Source organism: Acomys russatus, chromosome 9 (assembly GCF_903995435.1).
Source record: "Acomys russatus chromosome 9, mAcoRus1.1, whole genome shotgun sequence".
NCBI classification, from domain to species: Eukaryota; Metazoa; Chordata; class Mammalia; order Rodentia; family Muridae; genus Acomys; species Acomys russatus.
The window spans coordinates 25,090,797-25,113,300 of NC_067145.1; the positions used below are offsets into that span (position 1 = coordinate 25,090,797).

At 41.0% G+C, this 22,504-nt stretch overlaps 1 protein-coding gene across 4 annotated transcripts in view; it reads left to right on the forward strand.

Annotated features, from left to right (window-relative positions):
• Ctnnd2 (catenin delta 2) overlaps nucleotides 1–22,504 on the forward strand; it is an 843,915-nt gene that overhangs the window by 721,199 nt on the left and 100,212 nt on the right. For 3 of the 4 annotated variants that reach the window (XM_051151017.1, XM_051151018.1, XM_051151021.1), the window contains 2 exons: nucleotides 17,617–17,691; nucleotides 18,703–18,853. In XM_051151017.1, the coding sequence (XP_051006974.1) occupies nucleotides 17,617–17,691; nucleotides 18,703–18,853 (226 nt within the window). The remainder of the gene's footprint in view (nucleotides 1–17,616; nucleotides 17,692–18,702; nucleotides 18,854–22,504) is intronic. The other variant, XM_051151020.1, reaches the window with a different exon arrangement.

A 22,504-nucleotide genomic window follows, 5' to 3' on the forward strand; every position in this document is an offset into this window, starting at 1 on the left:
AATTGCATGTGCCATTTTAAGATACGGTTTGAAGTTACTTCATGTATTTGTCAGTATGCTTTCCTTTCTTACTACTTTTCATGTTCCTTGAGAAATTCCCATGACCTTATAACAATTTAAAAGTGGATAATGTCTTGGATACTACACGCTAAATGTAAAGATTTTTCACCTAAATTCTGTATTTCATGTGTTCTAAAAGTTAGGGTAAGATATGTAGAAGACCTAAATCAGATCTCTGGGGTCCTCCCAAAAGTAATGTCTGAAATTAAAAACTGTATAAAACAGAATTAATGGTAAGCTAAATAATGCAACAGGGGAAAAAAAAAGCTCAATGGAGTTAAAGACAGTGTAGGAAACTATTGAAAATGAAATGCACAGAGAAGGAAAACAATGTAGGCATAGCTGTGCCAATAGGCTGGTGTGTGTAATGATCTCCACTAAAAGAAGAGGTCAAGGAAGAGAGCAGGGAAGAGATAAATAAAGTGAGTGTTTTTCATGTTTAATGAAAACCATTCATTTACATATCAAGGAAGTTAGAAAAGTCCAAGCACACACACACACACACACACACACACACACACACACACAAAGAAGGAAACTACACAAAGAACATTGTCATCAAACCTAGTAATAAAGAGAAAAATGTTTTAAAAAGTATCTAGAGAAAAGAAAGTTGTTATGCCAAGCAGTGCACCATGTTTAAGCCCAGAGTACAGTTGGTATCACTAAGCACTATCCATGTTGCAAGGCCTTGCTGAGCACATTGCTGAGCACAGACATGTCTCTAGAAGGGGTGTGGTCTGGTTTGTCACACCCTGAACTGCTGAAGCCATGACACAGTTTTCCCTTTTTTTTTTTTTTTTTTTTTTCCTTGTGCTTTACTGACTGTCCTGCCAGTCCTTAGATCAGCAGAAGTTCTGAAACACTAGCACTTAACCCCAGCCGCTTCTGTCCATATATCTCTATACACAGCTACCAGTTTTGGCTCTTAGCGTATCACTATATATTTATAACACGTTTTATTCCCAGGCCATCCTTAGAGGCTCACACTGTATGACTCTTCATTTGATTGTGATTATTTAATTCTAATACCACCATGTTTTGCTATATTTTCATACCTCTCTCTCCCTCCTCCTTTCCCTCCCTCCCTCCCCCTCACACACACACAGAGGGAGGGAGAGAGGGAGGGAGACAGACAGAGGGGGGGATGAAAATGAGAATGAATGCACATAGGTGGAGGTCAGACAACTTGAAAGAGTTGATTCTCTCCTTCCACCATGGGGGTCACAGAGATTGAACTTGGGTCCTCAGGATTGGCAGCAAGTGCCTTTACTCACTGAGCCATCTCACTAGGCTCTGCCTTTTTTTAAATGTAAAATTGACAATGAGAAGTCACAGACTAGTGACAGTTTCCCCAGTGCCTAGGCCCAGCACTGCTCACTAGTGCTGCCTGGGTCCACAGTATCCTCCTGCAACGTAGAATATTCTGTTACTTACCAGCTGCTGTGTCTTGGAGTAACCAGGGTAATATGGACAGCTAATCAGAAGTGTCTCAGGACTTAATTAAAGGTATAAAATTATAGAGTTTTTTAAATTACTATTTTTACATTTTCAACTTAATTTTACCTCAGATCGCATAATGGAAGGAGTGGAGGACATGAGACATGACGCCATGACCTCCAGCAGTCACATTATGCTCCTCTCAGCATGAGAATCTGCACATTAGTTCAGCACAGCTCTCCCCACTGTGCACCTATCCCCACACATTCAGAGGATGTTTGTTTACTAAATTTTCCATTATCAACAAAGGAGAGATTAGTAACTAGGAGGGAGAGAAATGTCAGAGAGTTTAACTCACCAACTTACCAAAGGTAGATAAAGTTTAAGAACTATGACTTTTCACTTGTCAGGTCTACATTAGATTGCAGACAGGAATTAGAAAACACAATGTCATAACCTTATAACCAGGTACAAAGATGCACCATAAGAAATGAAGTAAATATCTCAATGACAAAGAAGAAAGTAGATAATGTAAATATATGTATACAAGAAAGAAAGCTGCCAAAGACCACTTCAAGACTCCATGCCTTTGCTTCGAAAAACTTGAGTGGTGGTCATAATACCATCCCACAGTCATCAGAACAGTTGTTATTGGCCTTTCAGAAGACAGAATTTAAAAAAGGTTTCTATCCTGGATGGACAAAGTAGACTATTGGCTCCTAGGGTGTTAATTATATTGTAGCCCCTTCCTTTGCAACAATTCAAGGCAAATAGGTCAGTCTTCTGTCACAGCAAAAGGCTTCTCAGTAATGTCCTGTGAATTTACGAATATGCATACCTGTAATGTCAATGCTTAGGGAGGCAGAGGCAGGTGGAGCTCTGCAAGTTTGAGGCCAGCCTGGTCTACAAATCGATTCCAGGTCAGCCAAGACTATGCAGAGAAACCCTGTCTCAAAAAATGCATACATACAGAGACATGTATGGATGTATGTGTGTGTATGTATGTATGCTAATTATACACGTGTACGTGGAAATCAGGCACATTCCCACAACCTACTTTATTCACTCTGTTATAGGGGAAAGGAGATAGATAGACAGTTCTTAGAGATTATTATTACACCAAATGCTGACATTATTACATTCAAAAGTGGAAGTCTAATATAAAAATGAGCAGAAATGTCTATACTTGTCAGAGACAGTCTTAGGTCAAGGGAGATGGCTTAGTCTGTCAGTCGCTTGTGGCTGCAGAAGCTTAAGTCCTGAGTTCAGATGTCTAGAATTCATAAAAAGGCTGCTACAGTCCCCAACATTGGGAGACAGGGACACCCATGGGGCTTGTCATATTGATGAGCTCTGGGTCAAGGAAAAACTGTCTCAAAAACCAGCTGGAGAGTGGCTGAGAAAGACACCTGATTTTGACTTCTGGCCTCTGTGTGCACTTTCACACAAACATACGAATGTATACACATACATACAGCGTACTCACACATGCGTGCAAAAAAATGCTTTTTAAATCATGAATAACCAAGACAATGGCTTCCACACTGCACTACCCTCAGCAAGCTAGCCTTCTAAGAATGTGTTTTTATAGCAACTGTCAAATTTTACTGGTATTTCCTAGTAGTCCTTAACTTTTTATGACCCAACAAAACAGAAATGAGGAAGTAAAACTGGAGAATTTTGCATGGAGAGAGCTCTTTATAGAGCTCTGTGTCTGACACAGTAACTTCTCTTTATGAGAAGAACATGATCACTCTTTGGCTGTGACAAATTGACTAGCAAACTAGATCTTCCTAATGGCCCTAAACACTTTCAGAACTTTAAAATGTTCATTATTTGCTTCGTGAGCATAAGACAAATGTAATGACATCACGGCAGAAACAAAGTGATAAATGTTTCTCAGAACCAGCATGGACATTAGTTGCATCATTCTTGTTCACAGAACAGTGAGTTTACTTATGGTGGAATATTAAAAATGAGTGGGTGCAGTAATTTGAAGATTTCCAAAATGTGAATGAATGCTTTTTCAACTTGTTTATAGAGTCGCCTGCTTGTAATTGGGCCTTATGAAAATCTAGCTTTTTAGTGGTATTGTAGAAATATTTCTGTAAAGGCAATGAAGCTAAGCCTTTAGGTAGCTCCATTTGATCAATTCCTATTAAGATATGAATATTCTATAGAAACATTATCAACCTATTTTAAGAAATAAAATACAATAAAGAGATGTGCAGATAATAGCCCATATTTTATGAAGCATCATGATTGCAGCATACGTTTAAAGAAGAAAAAAAAAAAGAGAATCTCTGGCCATAAGGCCCAACTGAATTTTCTTAATGTAAGAGAACTTGGAAATTTAAGGCTTATGCTTGAAGAAAGAAATGACAACCTTTGAGAGGGAGAGGGAGTTTAGCTTGGTCTAGCAGTTATTATGTCTTATAAAAGAAAAGCAGAGGAGATTAGTAGTCCACAAAAGAAAGCAGTACTCATGGCCTGGCATCTAAGACAGTGACTTATCTCTGCCCCAGTTTATGTCACAAGACAATGCACAGGTTTTAAATGCAAAGAAGAAGAGTTTTAGAAGACGACTTTTGAATTATAGAGTATGAAGCTTCATGTCTGAAGGATGAAAAAAAAAAAGAACCAGCCCAGAATAAACACAGAGACTATCTGAGGCCTCAGCCTATGTGGGGGATAGGAAAGGCAGTATACTAGGAGATAGGGACAAGATGGCAAAGGTAAGGAGCAGGGGGTGAGGGACCAAGCCTATGGCTGACTCTTGACCCTAGTCATGCATGGTTCAGCAGCCTCCCCTACACAAAGCTGGGAAGTACAACTGTCTCATGAACTACAACAGTATTGGAAAGGCTACACGTATCCACATCAACCTGAGGTGGCCCTGTGCTACTTACCTGATGCGGCATTTGTTGCTGCCTGTGGATCATATGACTTCTCCTCCAGTTCTAACTCTACGTTCTGAAAGTGGAGAAACTGCTGAACCAGAAGTACCAGACAGTGACAAATTCAAATTTACAGTCTTCTAAGAAAGGCATCTAATAAAAATAAATACCTAGAACAGTGGGATTTTTTTTTTTTTTTTTTTTTTTTTTTTTTTTTTTTTTGTAACACTGAAAACTGGTTGGTAACAGACAGGGAACTTGAATTAGGAAATAAAAATTGTGCTGTGGTGGCACTTGCCTATAATCCCAGCACTCGGGGCAGAGGCAGGAGGATCTCTGTGAGTTCAAGGCCAGCCTGGTCTATAAAGTGAGTCAGGATAGCCAAGGCTACACAGATAAACCCTATGTCATTAAAAAAAAAAAAAAAAAAAGAAAGAAACGTAAATGAATAACAATGCCTCACATTTGACCATGTCCCCTGGAGGGGGAGACCTGGTGGCACTCAGAGGAAGGACAGCAGGTTACCAAGAAGAGACCCTCCCCTATGAGGAGGTAATCCCCCTCAGGAACAGTCATAGGGGAGGGGAATAAGAGGAAAAGGGGAGGGAGGGAAGAATGGGAGGACACAAGGGATGGGATAACCATTGAGATATAACAAGAATAAATTAATAATAAAAAAAATTTTAATGAAAAAAAAAAAAAAAAGAATGTGAACCCTGTACCTGAAATCAGGAAAACTAGAGTTCAAAGGACGGAATGCCAAAGATCCTGGGTAGACACAGAAAAGTCTTCTAGCATTTAGCAGAGACCATTCATCATGTGTTTGTGAGCAAAGCACCAAAGACTGACAAAGTCCACCTGAAATTACAAGAGACAGAAAATAGGGTCTTACATTAGATGGATATAGTATGTATTCCAGGTGTCATGGATAAACCTCACAATACATGGGCCACTGGATAAAGTACTCAGAAAAAAAATCTTATTTAATTATAAGGGATATTAGCCATGGACTGAGTGTATTCTATCCTTTCCTATAGAACCTTATAAGCAAGATCCAAATTCACCAGCAGTTTTAAAATTTTCAATTGTAGCCTAAACAACGCCTTAAATCATCCATGGGAATGCAGGTATTTTCAGTATTTCACAAGCTAAAAGTAGGAATTTCTGGCATTCAGTTGGAAATTACTCTGTCAAAAAATGAAAAAGGAAAATGCAATCCATAATGAAAGAGACAGAGACAGAGACTCAGGACTGATGTTAAAATTAACAAACATGAGAAAATTATGATGGCATTGTATATGTTCAGAAAGTTAGAAATGGGGAACCTGTGTTTGAATTAAGAGTATCATGTTCGAAATGAAAAAATACATGGTAAGTAATAAATACCAGTTTAAACACTGACAGAAAGCATGAAAGAATGGCAAAGTAGAATGATCCAGAGGGTCCTAGAAACCTACAAGAAGAACATTATGATAGGCAGATTTGGGCCCAGGGCTCCTGCTCAAACTAGGGCACCAGCCAAGGACAATACAGGCCATAAACTTCAAACCCCTACCCAGATCTAGCCAATGGACAGGACATTCTTCACAGTTGAGTGGAGAATGGAGTATGACTTTCACACAAACTCTGGTACCTCATATTTGACCACGACCCCTGGATGGGAGACCTGGTGGCACTCAGAGGAAGGATAGCAGGCTACCAAGAAGAGACTTGATACCCTATGAGCATATACAGGGGGAGGAAGTACCCCTCAGTCACAGTCGTAGGGGAGGGGAGTAAGGGGAAAATGGGAGGGAGGGAGGAATGGGAGGATACAAGGGATGGGATAACCATTGAGATGTAATATGAATAAATTAATAAAAAAATAAACATTGACAGAAAAAAATAAGTGCACTTGAGGGCAGTGATATATCCAGGATCTTCAGCTGGCCCAGTGCACACATCATTGGATGCACAAATGAGAGGCCACAAGGAGGATCAAGAGAATAGAAAAAGTATTGGCATGAATAACTGTTGGAAATTGTCCAAATGTAGTAAAAAGCCATAGTATCGCAAACCCAAGAATTTCAAAGACCCGCAAACACAAGAAACCGATTAGACTTCAGCAAGTTCTTCCTAATCAGGTCACTCAAACTCAGCAATAACAAGAAGGGTGGAAGTAGCTGCTCTCAGTAGCATGTGTTGCATCAGCACCATGGACAGCAAAAAATCGTTTCTGATGAAGAAAAAGACTAAGGAAATGCAGGGTTTGCTAGGCAGATACAACTCCACTTAGAGCTATCTTTCTGAGTCATATACTATGCTGAGAGTCAACATGTGGTTGGTCATGCCAGAGGGAAGCTGTGACGCAGGAACTTGAGTTGAATTTCTGTAGCATTGGTCAGGGTATTTGTCATGGCACCTCGATCTCAAGATTCTGACCTTTCATCCTGGAGAAAAATATCTACACATAAGCTCTGAGTCAACTGTTGTAAGCAGCATATACACAGGGGTACAGAGTTAAAGGATTCATTTAGCTATAGAAAAGATTACCATGACAGGGCATAAGCACTTAGGCCTTAGACGCTTTTCTGTGGAAAATGATTGGAAATCTCTGGCCCCACCAGTGATGGCAGTGTCTTCAGACCTTAAGGCATAGTCCCTTCCAGTGGAGACAGTCTTGCCTTACATAGTAAGCACTTGGTGCTGCAAATCAACCTGACAGCTTCTTTCATCAATTAAACACTTTAATCTTCCACTGTGGACCAGAAGCTGAAGACAATTGAAAGAAAGATGAATGTCACTTGGTCTCTCCTTTACTCTGTAATAATGATGTAAGTAAAAGATCAGAAGAGGCCATTGTCATGGTATGATGAGAGTATGTCAAGGTCCAAGAGTCTCATAGGTCATTTTTTACAAGAAAACAGTAAAGGAGGAGGGGGCACATTCCTAGCAGTGCTGCTTAAAATCTCAGTATAGAAGTCGATGAATTAGAATTACTTCTGGCAGACTATTATGAGAGTCTGTTGCTTAAAGGAATACCAGGTGCTGTACCACAAAGACCCCCAAATACATAAAGGCTCAGGCAAGATAGGAGGCAGAAATTTTCTCCTGATACCACACTAAAGGCTAGAGGAGAGAGGCAGGATGAGCTCACACAGGCAAACAGCTGTTCTGCCATCTTCAACATGTGACTCTAGGGCAATTCTTACTGTTGCACCCACCAGCAAGAAGCACACGAAAAACAAAATTCAATCCCTGGCCAAAAATAAATAAGTTAATCCCATGCAAAGCCCCTTCTGATAGTCTAGGATACAGGGAAAAAAAAAACATGTCCATGTTGCTTTTCTCCAACCAAAGTGGACAGGAATTGTGGTGAGGTCGTATAAATCCAGATTCAAGAATAAATCCATCTTTCATTGAAAAAAATATTCACTAATATAGTCCAGTTCTGCTGCAGAAGAAAGCATTATATTAGTTTTTTTTAAAGTAATTGTAATTGCGTTTTTCTGCTGCATAGGACTTCCACAGAAGCTATGCTTTATCATTCCAATACTAAAGTCCTCATCACCATGATCCCTCTGGACTGTTCCACATAACAAAATGCAGATTTCTTCCACCCATGTCATCAAAAGAAGAAATGTTCTGATATTCCCAAAGTGGAATTCATATGGCTCCATGAGAAAGATGTAAAGACAAGTCTCCTATTTACATGAGAAACTACATTTACAAAGAAAAAACGCAAAGGGAAAATTTTGACCTAGTATCGAGTAAGGAAAAAATAAACAGTTGCTTTTCTTGTCTTATATTGAATAAAAAATAATCACCAGCACAGGATTGTTTGTGTGCAGTGGCTAGGAGCCTGCCACCTCTACTCCACCCTGCTGGGTAGAGGTCACAGTGCTGTCCATTTGTCCTCCTCAAGTGTGTTCACAAGGTGCCATAAGGAGGAACCAAAGGTGGCCCAGGATGAGGTCTGAGACAGTTTTCCTGCATGCAAGACCTACCACTGCAAACAGGTGCCTCAAATTTTCTGAACGGTATTTCTTTTTTTTTTTTTTTTTTTTTTTTATTACACAAGTCTTATCTTTATTTTTTTTTTTTTATTAATTTATTCTTGTTACATCTCCATGTTTATCCCATCCCTTGTATCCTCCCATTCCTCCCCCCCCATTTTCCCATTATTCCCCTCCCCTATGACTGTTCCTGAGGGGGATTACGTCCCCCTATATATTCTCATAGGGTATCAAGTCTCTTCTTGGCTACTTGCTGTCCTTCCTCTGAGTGCCACCAGGTCTCCCCCTCCAGGGGACATGGTCAAATGTGAGGCACCAGAGTATGTGAGAAAGTCGTATCACACTCTCCACTCAACTGTGGAGAATATTCTGACCATTGGCTAGATCTGGGAAGGGGTTTAAAGTTTACCTCCTGTATTGTCCTTGGCTGGTGCCTTAGTTTGAGCGGGACCCCTGGGCCCAAATCTGCCTATCATATTGTTCTACTTGTAGATTTCTAGGACCCTCTGGATCCTTTTATTTTGCTGTTCTCCCATGCGTCTCTCATTTAGAGTCCCAATAGGATGCGTTCCCCTCTGTCCCAGTTTCCTGGTAAGTGAAGGCTTTCGTGGGACATGCCCCTTGGGCTAGTATGCAGATATAAGTGAGTATATACCATTTGATTCTTTCTGCTTCTGGGTTAACTCACTCATTATGATCATTTCTAGCTCAATCCATTTATCCACAAATTTCGGGAATTCCTTGTTTTTAATAGCTGAGTAGTATTCCATAGTGTATATGTACCACAGTTTCTTTATCCACTCTTCTACTGAGGGACACTTAGGCTGTTTCCATGTTCTGGCTATTATGAATAAGGCTGCTATGAACATGGTTGAGCTCCATACCTGAACGGTATTTCTAAATGGCAGTTACACAGGGTGCTTTTTATTTCCAATGTTTGAAAGAAACCTCAGAAAGATTCATGTTTCAAAATAAGTTGTTTTAATAGATGATTGCTGCTCTTTGACATGACAGGAGGTTAGGTCCAGCTGTTCAGATTAATGGATTCTTTCTCCAGCTCACTGTCAGTAAAGCCCCACCTCCTTCACTCTTTACATGAACACATCAACACCCTTTTCCTTCTAGGAAACCCTGTTACCTGGAAATTAGTACTTTCAGCAAATATATATGAGGACATGCAATCTTTGCAGTGACCTCACTTACATGTAAAAAGAACAGGGAAAAACCCAAGTTTTAGCATACAACATCTGACTCTGCCTTAACCAATATCTGTGTTTATATACATCACAGCTTTGCTAACTGGGAAGTTCTTTCGCTTGACTAGACATTTAACTTCTGAAAAGAAATATTGAAAATTTGAAGACAAAAGAGTATCACAAACTTATATACCACATGATTGAATTGAAAGACCAACACATGAAAACGATGTAGAGGAACTCTCATGGGGAGGGCTTTGTGTTGACACCGACCATCTATTACATGAATCCTACAGTAACCTCCAATCACAGGCCTATTTCAACTATAAAGGCTTAGTAACTCAGACAATAAATAATAACAATAATAATTACAATAATAACAATAACAATAGTAGTAACACAAACCATACAACAGAAACCACATGGTTTCTGAATATTTAATAAGCCTTTTATAATAAAAAAAAAACTTCCAGTAAAATAACACTGAATATATAATTTGGCCAGTGGGATACTTTCTGCCCTGATATAATGCTGATCAGATCGCATAGAAAAGAGCATGGCATTATAAATAAATTCAGAAGCAAATTTGAGATTCTCATGTAATTTATTCTGATGTTGTTAGGTATGTTTTATTCTGTGGAATAAAAAACATTGGGGCACCAAGCCTGGATCAGACCTGACAGGAGACATTCCTCTCAGTAAGCTGGATGCTGACATCCTACTTCCTCTATGTTCCAGCCCCAGGCGCCTCAGTTGCTGTTACCCATCAGAACAGGACAGCATTGTAAAAAGCTTCTGATCCCAATTGGTCCAGCAGTTCAGACTGTCCAACACAGAATTCCTATTAAACCTGGAGTTTTACAACTTTTGAAAAATGGACCACAAATGCTATCCCTGGCTTACTTAACCACTTTCCCCATTTTGGGAGGGAGGGGAAAGAGCCTTCAAAGGAATTATTCACCCTAAATCATCCTGAAGAAACCTTAAGAGAAAGATGTCCTATTTCCTCTAACGGGTGTTGGATAGGTTTCTGTTTACTCTCTTGGTCTACAGATGCTTATTTTTATTGGGAGTTCATTATAACTTTATTGGTCTTTTACAGAGAAGAAACTAGGTTTGACTCAGAGATGTATCGCTTTTCCTTTATCTTTTGTAGGTAAGGAGATAGGAGCTGAAAAGAAAAAGAAAGAGATATAAATATATAGAGGGAGGATGGAACAAAAGGTAGATTATTGAATCTACTCCTCATCTCAAGGCCCTAATTGTTACTCACATATAAGGTTATTTTTTTAATTCAATGATATTGAATTTTGTATATTGATGCAAAGCATGCTCATGTCACAGATTAGTCTAATTTTATCATAAGACTATATATTCTAGATCTAGTAGATAGACATGATTCTACAGATATATGTGATAAAATAGTTAAATAAGGTCTTCAAAAACCTCAGAGACCTACAGAATATGGCATTTACAGATGGTTTTATTATTCTAAAGATTCTTTGACAATGAGACAAGTTAACTCCTGGCAACACCCAGCCTGCTTCAAAGAAGAAGATGAGCATCAAAGAACCTCCTTATGGAGGTGGCTTCAAATGTGGCAAACAAACCACTGGGCAAAATGTCCTCATTTCTGCCACAGACAGAATTCTGCCTAAAAATGGGCAAGTTTAGATGCAGGCACAGTTGACAACCAAACTCTGTCAAGACAGGGTAAGCAAGTCCTCAATAGTTCCTGTGTTGCAAATATGGCTGTCAGATATATTGGGCCAGAAGACTGAAGATGATGCTCCAACGTTATAGAGAGTTTTGGGTCACTATTCAAGCATTAAACTGCCTCAGTCATTTTTTTTTTTTTCATTTTGGAAGCTGCTAACCTGCACTCTGGGTTCACTCAAGTATTTAAGTTTTATCCCTTCTCAAGTCTCTGATGGGTTTGAAGACCAGATAGTTTAGTCTTTCAATTAAGCTTAGTAAGTTTGGGATTAAAATGTTTTTAAATCAAGATAGATGTTTTAAGTTAGTAGAGATGAGATATGATAAATATTAATCTCCATTCAGAAATTTAGACCCAACAAGATAGGAAAGAGTATACTTCAAGTTTGCCAAACACAAATAGTCAAATCTCTATGAACGTAACATTTATTTAATTCCTGATTGTCTCATGGTTCTTCCTGCTGTGTGTAGTTTATTTGACCCATGTGTAATAATATAAATGTAGATGTTAAAAAAGAAACATAATAAAAATATTAAAATAATAAAATAAATTTAAAAAAGAAAAATCATTAGGCCCTGTAACACTGGAAGATTCAAGAATACTTCCATGAAGTTTAATTATGAGATGATAGGTCAGTTGATATAACACTTGACTTGCAAGTCTGAGGACCTGAATTCAGTCTCCAGAATCCATGTTTAAAAGCAAATAAACTAGGGTCTCACATGCATGGGGGGAGGGCTGTTAAATTTTGTTCAGACAGCCTACAGACTGGGAAAAGATCTTCACCAACCTTACATCTGATAAAGGTCTAATATCCAAAATATATAAAGAACTCAAGAAATTAAATACCACCAAACCAAATAACCCAATTGAGAAATGGGGCTTGGAACTAAACAGAGAATTCTCAACAGAGGAGTATCAAATGGCTGAGAAACACTTAAAGAAATGCTCAACCTCCTTAGTCATCAGGGAAATGCAAATCAAAACAACTCTGAGATTCCATCTTACACCCATCAGAATGGCTAAGATCAAAAACTCAAGCGACACCACATGCTGGCGAGGATGTGGGGAGAGAGGAACACTCCTTCATTGCTGGTGGGAATGCAAACTAGTACAGCCACTTTGGAAATCTATCTGGTGCTATCTCAGAAAAATGGGAATAGGGCTTCCTCAAGACCCAGCTATTCCACTCCTTGGAATATACCCAGAAGATGCTCCAGCACACAATAAGAAAATTTGCTCAACCATGTTCATAGCAGCCTTAGTCATAATAGCCAGAACATGGAAACAGCCTAAGTGCCCATCAGTAGAAGACTGGATAAAGAAACTGTGGTACATATACACTATGGAATACTACTCAGCTATTAAAAACAAGGAATTCCCGAAATTTGTGGACAAATGGATTGAGCTAGAAATGATCATAATGAGTGAGTTAACCCAGAAGCAGAAAGACTCAAATGCTATATACTCACTTATATCTGCATACTAGCCCAAGGAGCATGTCCCATGAAAGCCTTCACTTACCAGGAAACTGGGACAGAGGGGAGGACATCCTATTGGGACTCTAGATGAGAGAAGCATGGGAGAATAGCAAAGTAGAAGGATCCAGAGGGTCCTAGAAACCTACAAGTAGAACATTATGATAGGCAGATTTGGGCACAGGGGTCCTGCTCAAACTAAGGCACCAACCAAGGACAGTACAGGCGGTAAACTTTAAACCCCTACCCAGATCTAGCCAATGGACAGGACATTCTCCACAGTTGAGTGGAGAATGGGATGTGACTTTCACACAAACTCTGGTGCCTCATATTTGACCATGTCCCCTGGAGGGGGAGACCTGGTGGCACTCAGAGGAAGGATAGCAGGTTACCAAGAAGAGACTTGATACCCTATGAGCATATACAGGGGGAGGTAATCCCCCTCAGGAACAGTCATAGGGGAGGGGAATAATGGGAAAATGGGAGGGAAGGAAGAATGGGAGGATACAAGGGATGGGATAACCATTGAGATGTAACAAGAATCAATTAATAAATTTTTTTTTTAAAGAAAAAAATTTTGTTCAGAAGCATTAGGTTTTTAAATGGGGTGTTTCTTTACTATGTCAATGGGTAGAGAAATGTCTACTTTAATATCTTCAGTGAGGAAATGATCATTTAACAGACTGTCTTTTAATAGCTGACTGTACTTCTAAAACAACAAAAATTGTAAAGAGAAGAAAAGTCATCTGTTTGGAATTTTAGCACTATTATCGGTTCAGCTTCAAAAGAGACTATTATTCTCTACTTATTAGAAACCATTATCTTCCGTTATTTAGTGCAGTCCTGGGATTTCAAGATGGGAGGAGTCACCTACAGAAATTACCTTCTACCTGCATGAGTCAGCTTTAGTAGAATTATCTCATCTTCAGCATGGGGCAAGTTTTAGAGATAAAATAACCATCGTTTGTGCTTTATTCTAGCTGCTGATATTTTTAAACGAAGCCCCCAGGAAGTCCACGTTCTAATCAGGGAACCTGGATTTAATGGGCTAAATAATATCGGCTTTAGATCTTTCGATTCCTTAGTGTAAGGAAATTTATTAGACAGGAATAACTTCATTTCGGGGTAGTTCTCTTTAGGCTCATCCCCGAGCTTCAGTTTTCCTCATATAGCCAGACGCTTGTAGGGAAATTCATCAGAACACAGCTCTCTCCCTTTTGCTGTTGGCACTTGTCTTCTACTGACTTCCTCAGTTAATGGTGACTTTGGGGTTCTGAAAATTTGGGGTATCTCTGAAGATTAGGTAGGGATTAGACTGTGCATTGACCCTGTTTCTCTATCTGGAACCAACTTCATCCCATAGTGCCTCCTGACTGGGGCGTACAGTGGTGTGATGGTTGGTGGCTGGACCACGTCTACTCTACTGTGCGCTCCGAGCCTCACTTCCCTATTGAGCATCCTTGAATGTAGCCATATCTCTTCCAGAGTAAGCAGCACTATGTGTCACCTGCTTCCTGGACAAGTAATCCCTCTGTAATTCTCCTTCACACTTCAGCCTCTAGAAGCTTCGGGGATTCCCTGGTGACACGGGTCACAGAAGCCATGCATACTCCATGGATTCCTCAGGGAGGATATAAAAAACTTTGCTAGTTAGTTCTTGCAGACTTCTATAGTCTAAGAAGGGAAGTAGTTGGTTGACTCTCCATTCTTCCATCTCTGTTGTTCTGGGGACAGGGGAAGGGAGACAACAACCATACCTACATCGGGGGCTTGACCCTGGACATTCTAGGGTTGTGGTGACAGCTCTCAAAGTACTATTACCTGTCTTATGTCTTCCCATACGGTCTCTCCCCACTCTGTGGGGTACTCTGTATGGACTCTGAAAAGGTAACACACTGTTTTCTGCTTCTTCTAATCCACTTTCAATATATTCAAGCTTTTACCTGGAGTTGCGTGCTAGCTTTTAAAACAACCATTTGCTTTTTCTTCTCTGCCCCATTCTCATAGCATCTTATGGAGCCAAACAATGGCCCAAACCTCTGGTGAGAAGAAGAAGGAAGGAAGCAGTGTTTACTGTCTGAAGTATCGTCTCATTCCATGTAAACAGAAGTGGCCTTTTTCTGATACAAACAAGAATAGATTGGAGTGCCCAGAGGGACAATTTATAGTACTTAACTATATTTAACTCAGGAGTTTAGAGAGAAGTTAAGTGGATTATTGGAAACCAAAAATAATAAGATGAAAACTAGCGTCAGTTAATTAATTTGTAAGGAGTTAAATGAGCTATGGAATGAAGATGTTCAAAACTGATACTGTCCTTCTGAAGGACAAAGGAGAATAGAGGTCAAGCACAATGACTCAGAAATAGTGCTTCATGGATTCAAGACCACACTGAATATTCCCAGTCTGCATTGTGCCACACCTCCCTTGTCTCGCCTGTAAAAAGGGCTAACCATGGTACCTGCTTCACAGAGTTCCGGACTAAATGAGTTCAAACATACAAAGATGTTCAGATGTCTCCTGGTACATGTTTTGTTAGATGCTCTCTAGGATGCTTTGAGGGGTCTTGCTCTCTTGAGCCATCTGGGAGAAATCACCATATGAAGGACAATTTGCATCTGGAGTCCTGTTCTGTCCTGGGGCCTGATCCTCATGTTCTTTTTTCCCCTTCCCCTCCTGCTCCCTGTTCTTGCTTCTCTTCTTTTGCCTCTTTCTTTTTGACCTTTGACAGTACTGAGCATCTTATCTTCATCTTCATCTTCTCAATGGAATTCTTGTCACACCTGGTTTGCCCCTCCCCCTTTGTGCTGCCCTGCTCAGTGGTTACTCCACTCAGTCTGTTGATAAAACATGGGCATTCAGTAAAGTTGTTAACCCGAACCAGGATCACCTTTCTCTAATGTCTATTGTTACATCGGTGGCACCTATGCTGTACTTTCCAATTAAACTGTTTGGCAACCCATACTCCTTTTAAGCTACCACTGGGCTTAAAGAGAAGCAGCTTAGTCCTCTTCTAGAATGCTGTGTAAACCTCATGCTCCTGTACAACTTGGAGCTGTGGAGCTGTTTGGAGCTGTGAAGCATCCACAGCTCCAAAGCATCTTTGTCTACTCATGCTTTCTGAGCTTTAAACTTCTCACTCGGTGACATGTGGATTCCCAGTCCACTCTTGGGACCTGCTAGGCTGATGTCTTAAGATCATTACAACCTTCTCTCTTGGAGTCAAGAAAAATACATGCAAATTTGCAGCACCTTTTGATTATGGTGCAGATGGCAGGCCATAAACTGTGGCAATATGAGAAAGCTGTCTTTCTGTCTCTGTCTCTCTGTCTCTGCCTCTCTCTGTTTCTCTCTCTGTCTCTCTCTCTCTCTCTCTCTGTGTCTCTCTCTCTGTGCCTCTTTCTCTGTCTTTCTGTCTCTGTCTCTCTGTCCCTCCCTCCATTCCTTCCCCCTCCCTCCCTCCTTTCCTTTCTCTCTCTCTGTCTCTCTCTGTCTCTCTCTGTCTCTTTCTGTCTCCCTCTGTCTCTCTGTCTCTCTCTCACAGACACGTGCGCACACGCGCACACACACACACACACACACACACGTGCGCACACGCGCACACACGCAACCAGAAAGCAAAAAAAAAAGAGTCCCAAGAACAAAAGGTTCTGTTCGTGGATCATCTGAGGTTCAAATCCATTGCCAGGCTATCACTTTTCATATCACAAAATACATGCCTCAAACTCATACATATGGGAAGCCTACATGGTCATTTTTTGGGTTCAGTTTTGTTTTGTTTCCTCTCATGTTCCCAACAGAGTTAAAGTGACTCTCTTCATCCATCACTCACCACACCATCTTTTCATCCATCCTAGGGGAAGGGAGTGTAGTCCTGGACCTTCCAAAACTACCATAGCTGTGCTGCTTGGAGACATTTCAGAGATAGCAGTGCACCTCTGTGTGGAAGGATGGAGTTCAAGGATAAACCACAGTCTGAAGCCTGATCATAGAAGATGAAATGGTCAGCAGTGAGACAGCAGCAAAGAAAAAAGGCATGATACATTCAGCCTAAGGACAAATAGATTCAGGGACAGAGGTATTTCTCCTCACAAGGTTACTTAATATTTTGTATTTAAATATTGTTAGTTATAAAGTGATGGTGCTGACCTCCCTGTGATCTGGAATTGGACTATACCTCAATTATACAGCCCAGGAGCATAGGAGCTGGAGGTCTTGGCAGTAGAAAGGCCTGAGCTTAGGATGCCAGGAACCGTTAGCAATGGTCCCGCAGGACAATAGCATCCCAGTACTATTTACTGTCAATGTGCACCTTTTAATTCTTCCATGTTGACCAAAGCTTGGAATCCTGTTCTCTACACTCCTTATTTTTACCAATAAGGCCAAGCATATGGCTGCATAAGCTTAGGCTTCTGTTCTTTTCTGGATTGGGTGCCAGACCCTCAGAAGAAGACAAGTGTCTAGAGGAGTTCATGTTCCTTTGTGTACAACAAACACACACGCAAGTGGACACTTGATGCCAGGAGAAGCACTTCCTCCCAGGGAAATGCTTTCAGAGCTTGGTGACTTTCAGACCTTTGTGTTTCTCCACTGTCACTGGACTCCTGGACATTGTTTCCTTCACTTCTGAACTGTGGGGCTGTTGAGTAGTTCTCTGCATCCAAAAGACACCCCGATGAGTTTGTCTGTGTGCCTACTCCTCAGGCACAAAGGGGAAAGGAGCTTGCATTGTTGGATGATGGTGATAAGAACAATGTGAATGTGACTTCTGAAGTAGGATGGGATGAAGTTGTTTGTTTTTTTTTTTTTTTTTTAATCTCATATTTCATGCAGGGCTGGGCTGAGGATGTGGCAGGCATGGCGTATGCCCTACGTTCACTGCCAGAGGGGGCTCCCTGCCTGCCACAGGTGAGAGCCAGCTCTGGGGTGCCTGTCCCTAATGGGAATGGGGGGGCTGGAGTGGGCCTGGTGGGGGAGAGGTGGGGAAGGACTGGTTCCCTGAGAATCTGAATCCTCTTTCCTGAATGTATTTTTTCCAGATCCTAAATGGAATTGCAACCAATCCACCCCTTACAGCCGGTCTTTCTCACAGCTGTCTCTCTGAGACACTGTGGAACAATGTGAACGCATGCACCCACATTTGCAAAGGCTCCCTGCATTTTCTTAAGTGACTCTGAGTCTGAGGGCTTCATCTGCCCAACAGTACCTCTCCATTCAACAGGAAGCAACAGCTGTGTTCTGTAAGGGTACCAACCCCAAACCAAAACGGATTATGTCTTTGAAAAAATAGGACATTGAATGATAGCCCTGGAAATAATACATTTTTATCTTAATGTTCTTTTTTAAAGAAATGTTACCATGTCACTCTTCTTTCTCAACGTCATATTTTCCCCTTCCCACTCCTATACTCTTTTTTTCTACTTATCTCTTCTCTATTATTCAACAGAGGGCCTCTTCCTTTGCATGCATGGCAGTTGGTCTCTAATGGCCTACCGCAGAGCTCTTGACAAAGGCCACCCATACTCAACCCATGCCACTCTCTGCATTGTGGTGGGTCCTAGCTTACTTCTCTAATGTCACTGGTCACCTGTGCCCACTCCAAACCTTCACATTGTACACCCTCACCTGTGGCCATTCCCTAAGTGGCTTTCAGCCCCAAATGCTGAAAACACTGTCTCAAGACAAAGGACATGTGGTCCATGGAGTGGCCCTGGAACCTTTACCTTACGTTCAGAGGGGGGGAAGCAAACACCTTCCGATGCATGTCTAACGTATTCAGCCTGTTCTGCAGCCAGGTCACGGCAGTTCAACCGTTTTGGCTCCTGCAAACAGCCGCCTGACAACCCTCAGTTCTACTGGCTTGACGACGGGGTTTCTCGCCTCTCTTCCTAACCTCCTTCGCCTTCCCTCTTTTGGCAGTGGTCTGTGTATATCCGAGCCGCTGTCCGGAAAGAGAAAGGCCTGCCCATTCTTGTGGAACTTCTCCGAATAGACAACGACCGTGTAGTGTGTGCAGTGGCCACGGCACTCCGGAACATGGCCCTGGATGTCAGAAACAAGGAACTCATCGGTATGTGTTCTCACTCGAGGTCCTAGTTTTTTTTTTCTGCACAGCTATGTGTATGTGAATTTATGGGAACAGTGTGTCTATTAGGAGCTTGATGTTTTCCAGCTCTCCTGCTTTGATGAGTGCACTGGCTGGCCCTTTAGAACTGAAAAAGGAAAATGAGGCTTCTAAGCTTTGCCAGTGGAAAGTGGCCCCTGTGCTTCAGGTTTAATCCTGTGGCCCTAATATTCTGAAGCTCAGCTGGGCTGTTTGTTTGCTTCCTCCATGATGAAATTAGGATGTCCGGTGGAGTGTCTGCTCCTTTTCTCCCACTCTGTATCTTTATTCACTTATATGTTTAGTTATCTCTTACTATATTATTTATTTTCATTCTACCTAAGATGGAATAATCTCCCCTAAGAACTATGAAAGGTCTTTGGTTAAGGAGGCATTAAGGAGGTAATATGTGCATGCGCCTCTTCTACAAATGATTCTTCATTCCCTATTAGTTCCTGGTCTGCTCTAAAGATTGATGCCAATGAGTGAAGCAGACAGGAAGCCTTGGGACACTCAGGAAGAGTCCATATATAATAACCAAAACAAATGCATCAATCACATGCTGCCTAGAAGTGTTCTTTAGGGGAAAGTGGCAAAGGAAGCTGATATTGGTGAGCTTGCATTTTTTTTTTCCAGTTGTGTTTAAATTCTCCATGTTCAAATGTGCAATGCCATGGTATTGGGTGTTTTTCCAATGTCAGACAGTTGCCACCTTTTGGTTTCAAAAGTTCTTCCTCATCCCAAAAGGAACCTGTACCTATGAAGCAGACACTCACCCTCCAGCTATGGTGGCCACCAAGCCACTTTGCACCCAGTAGACTCCCCTGGTCTAGATGTTCCGTACATGTAGAATCATTAATATGTATGAGCTTTTGTGTCATATGTCCTTAATTTTTAGAACAGTTGTGGTTTGTTTTATTGCACATTAATCAATTAATGAATTATAATTGTATAATTGGAATGCAAAGTGGCATTAATATACACACAGTGTACAATAGTCAAGTCAAGTTCCAGGTAACATAGAAGCTCACTAATGTTGTCAGGATCTCCCTATGGAGCGCATGCTGTCCTTGGGTATGTTGAATAGCTGAGGCTGGCCTAGGAGTTGTAAACATCCTGCCTCAACCTCCCTAGTGCTAGGAATATAGGCCTGAACTACCATGCTGGCACTGGTATTCATTTGTAATACAACATTTGAATGTTATTCTGTAATTAAGAATAAAAATGTTCAATTTTTTAGAAATGGCTCAGCAATTAAGAGCACTGGCTGCTCTTCCAGAGGTCCTGAGGTCATTTCCCAGCGACCACATGGTGGCTCACAGCCATCTATAATGTGATCTGATGCCCCCTTCTGGCCTGCAGGTGTACATGCAAATAAAGCACTCACATACATAAAATAAATAAGTAACATTTTTTAAAATTGTCCCTTTGACTAATATCATCCTGTCTCTCCCAGCCTTCAGCCTTCAGTAACCAACATTCAGCTCTTGCATCTAAGGATTAATTGTTTATATCCTACATCTATATTTCCCTTTCCATGGACGGCCCCTAGTTCTATCCATGATGTCACAAATGCCATCGTCTCTTGCTAGTTCAAGTCTGAGGAACAATCTATTGTATACCCTACTTTCTTTATGTACTCATCAGTTGATGAACACAGCGTGTGGACATGTACCCGGGAGTTGAATTGTTGGGTCATACGGTAATTCTATTTTCACTTTCTAAATGTAAGTTTCCTAACATTTGCCATGATGTCTGTACTAATTTAAAAAATCTCACCATAGAAACACAAAGAAGGTTCCTTCTTCTCCATCCCTGTCGTTGTTTATAAAGCATGAGATGGTGTCTCATTGTAGTTTAATTTGTACTTACACAATAATTAGTAATATTGAGTATTTTCTCAATGGCACATATATTTTATATAACATACATATATATTATATCTCCTGGACATCTCTACACCTCCTCTTGAGACTATGCCTACTCATATCCTTTGCTCATTTTTAAAATGAGCTGTCTTCTTGTTATTGGATTCGATTCTGTATGTGCTTTGTACTAACCCTTTGCCAGGTTTAGGCTATGAGACCTTTCATCTCAACCCACAGGTGACTTTGTTGTGCTGTGAATCATTTACATCCTCAGCAGAACTGTTTTAGTTTGACACAATCATGCACGTACGTTTTGACTTTTCTCGCTGAGTTTTTGGGGTCAGATCTGTAAAACAAACAAACAAACAAACAAATACTAATGTCCAGACCATATGTGTAACTTTTCCCTATATGTTTTCTTTAAATGTTATGCAGTTTCACTATTAACTATGTAATATATTTTGAGCTTAGTTTTATATATTGGCTGAGATAAGAGTTCACTTGCATTCTTCTGTATGCAGCTTTTCCATGTTTAGGCTGTGATTTTTTTTTTAAATGCGGGCTTAACTCTGGGAATAGTTGGTAAGGAAACCGTTTGGAAAAGGCCTAAAGGAAGATAGCTACACAGCTGTGTAGAAGACAGAGAGCCCAAGCTAAAGGTGCAGCCTCTGCAGATGATGCCCAGGAGTGGGAGCTGGCAGCCAGTAATGGGTTTGGGGCCTTCAAGGAGCCTCTTTTGACCAGCAGGAGTGGTGGGATCCTAGGTCAGAGAGGCCTTCTTGTGCCCCTCCCAGTAAGTGGGAGGACACAGGCCAAAGGCTGCTTGATGCCTGGAAACTGAAGAATCCCCAGAAGGCTTCCAGGAAATGCCACAGCTCACCATAGATCACTGTCATGATGGTGGCATTGAAATCGAAGAGATGGCAGAGTTCCTCGTGGGCTTTCTGTGTGACTCCTGGACAGTTTACAGGCTGAAATCTGACATTACAGAAGATGACAGTCACCAGTAGTGGGTGGCATCTGGAATCTGATGGATTCTGGTCCAGGAAGACAGACCAACTACAGCAGCCAAGGTACAGCTTACTGTACCATCTGGCAAATTTGGAGAAGCAAAGATATGAGTGCAGAGATGGGCAAAACTCTATTCCTGAACAGCTGAAGAACCAGGCCTGATGTGCTGAATAAACCCTGAGTGATCCAGGAGCCAGATGCCTTCCCCTGCCATGTCTTAGTGCACACTAGATCCTCCACCCAAAACCAAAGTATTTGCAGGTTTTCAGCCATTTATTGATTCAGAATAAAATCAGACTTCAGGCCTGTGTCCCTTAAGTGCACTCACTCATCATCTAGCCAAATATTATAAAGAATGAAGTAAACTTGCAAATTTGGTATTTGTAGTTAGTTTCTGTTTAATTTTGGTATTTGCAGATTCAGTGTGCTTTGTATATTTAAACTAAGCTATTGGATCAAAAGGTCAGAGAGCTCTCTGCATATACACTTTTCCTTTCCTTAAATAGTTATTCCAAACAGGACCAGCACTGAGTCTTCCAATAAAAGCCTCATCACTCCTCTATAACACAGAGAAAAAAATCAATAGCTAATCAGTATACTGCCTGGATGCTAAGCACTGAATATTGTATGCTTGCGTATTTTATTTCTTTTGGCAAATTAATATATAACATAGTGGGCCATCGATTGGCTTTCCAGCTCCTGGGGAGCTCTTCTTTCTCCGAAGCCAGTTATCCAGTGG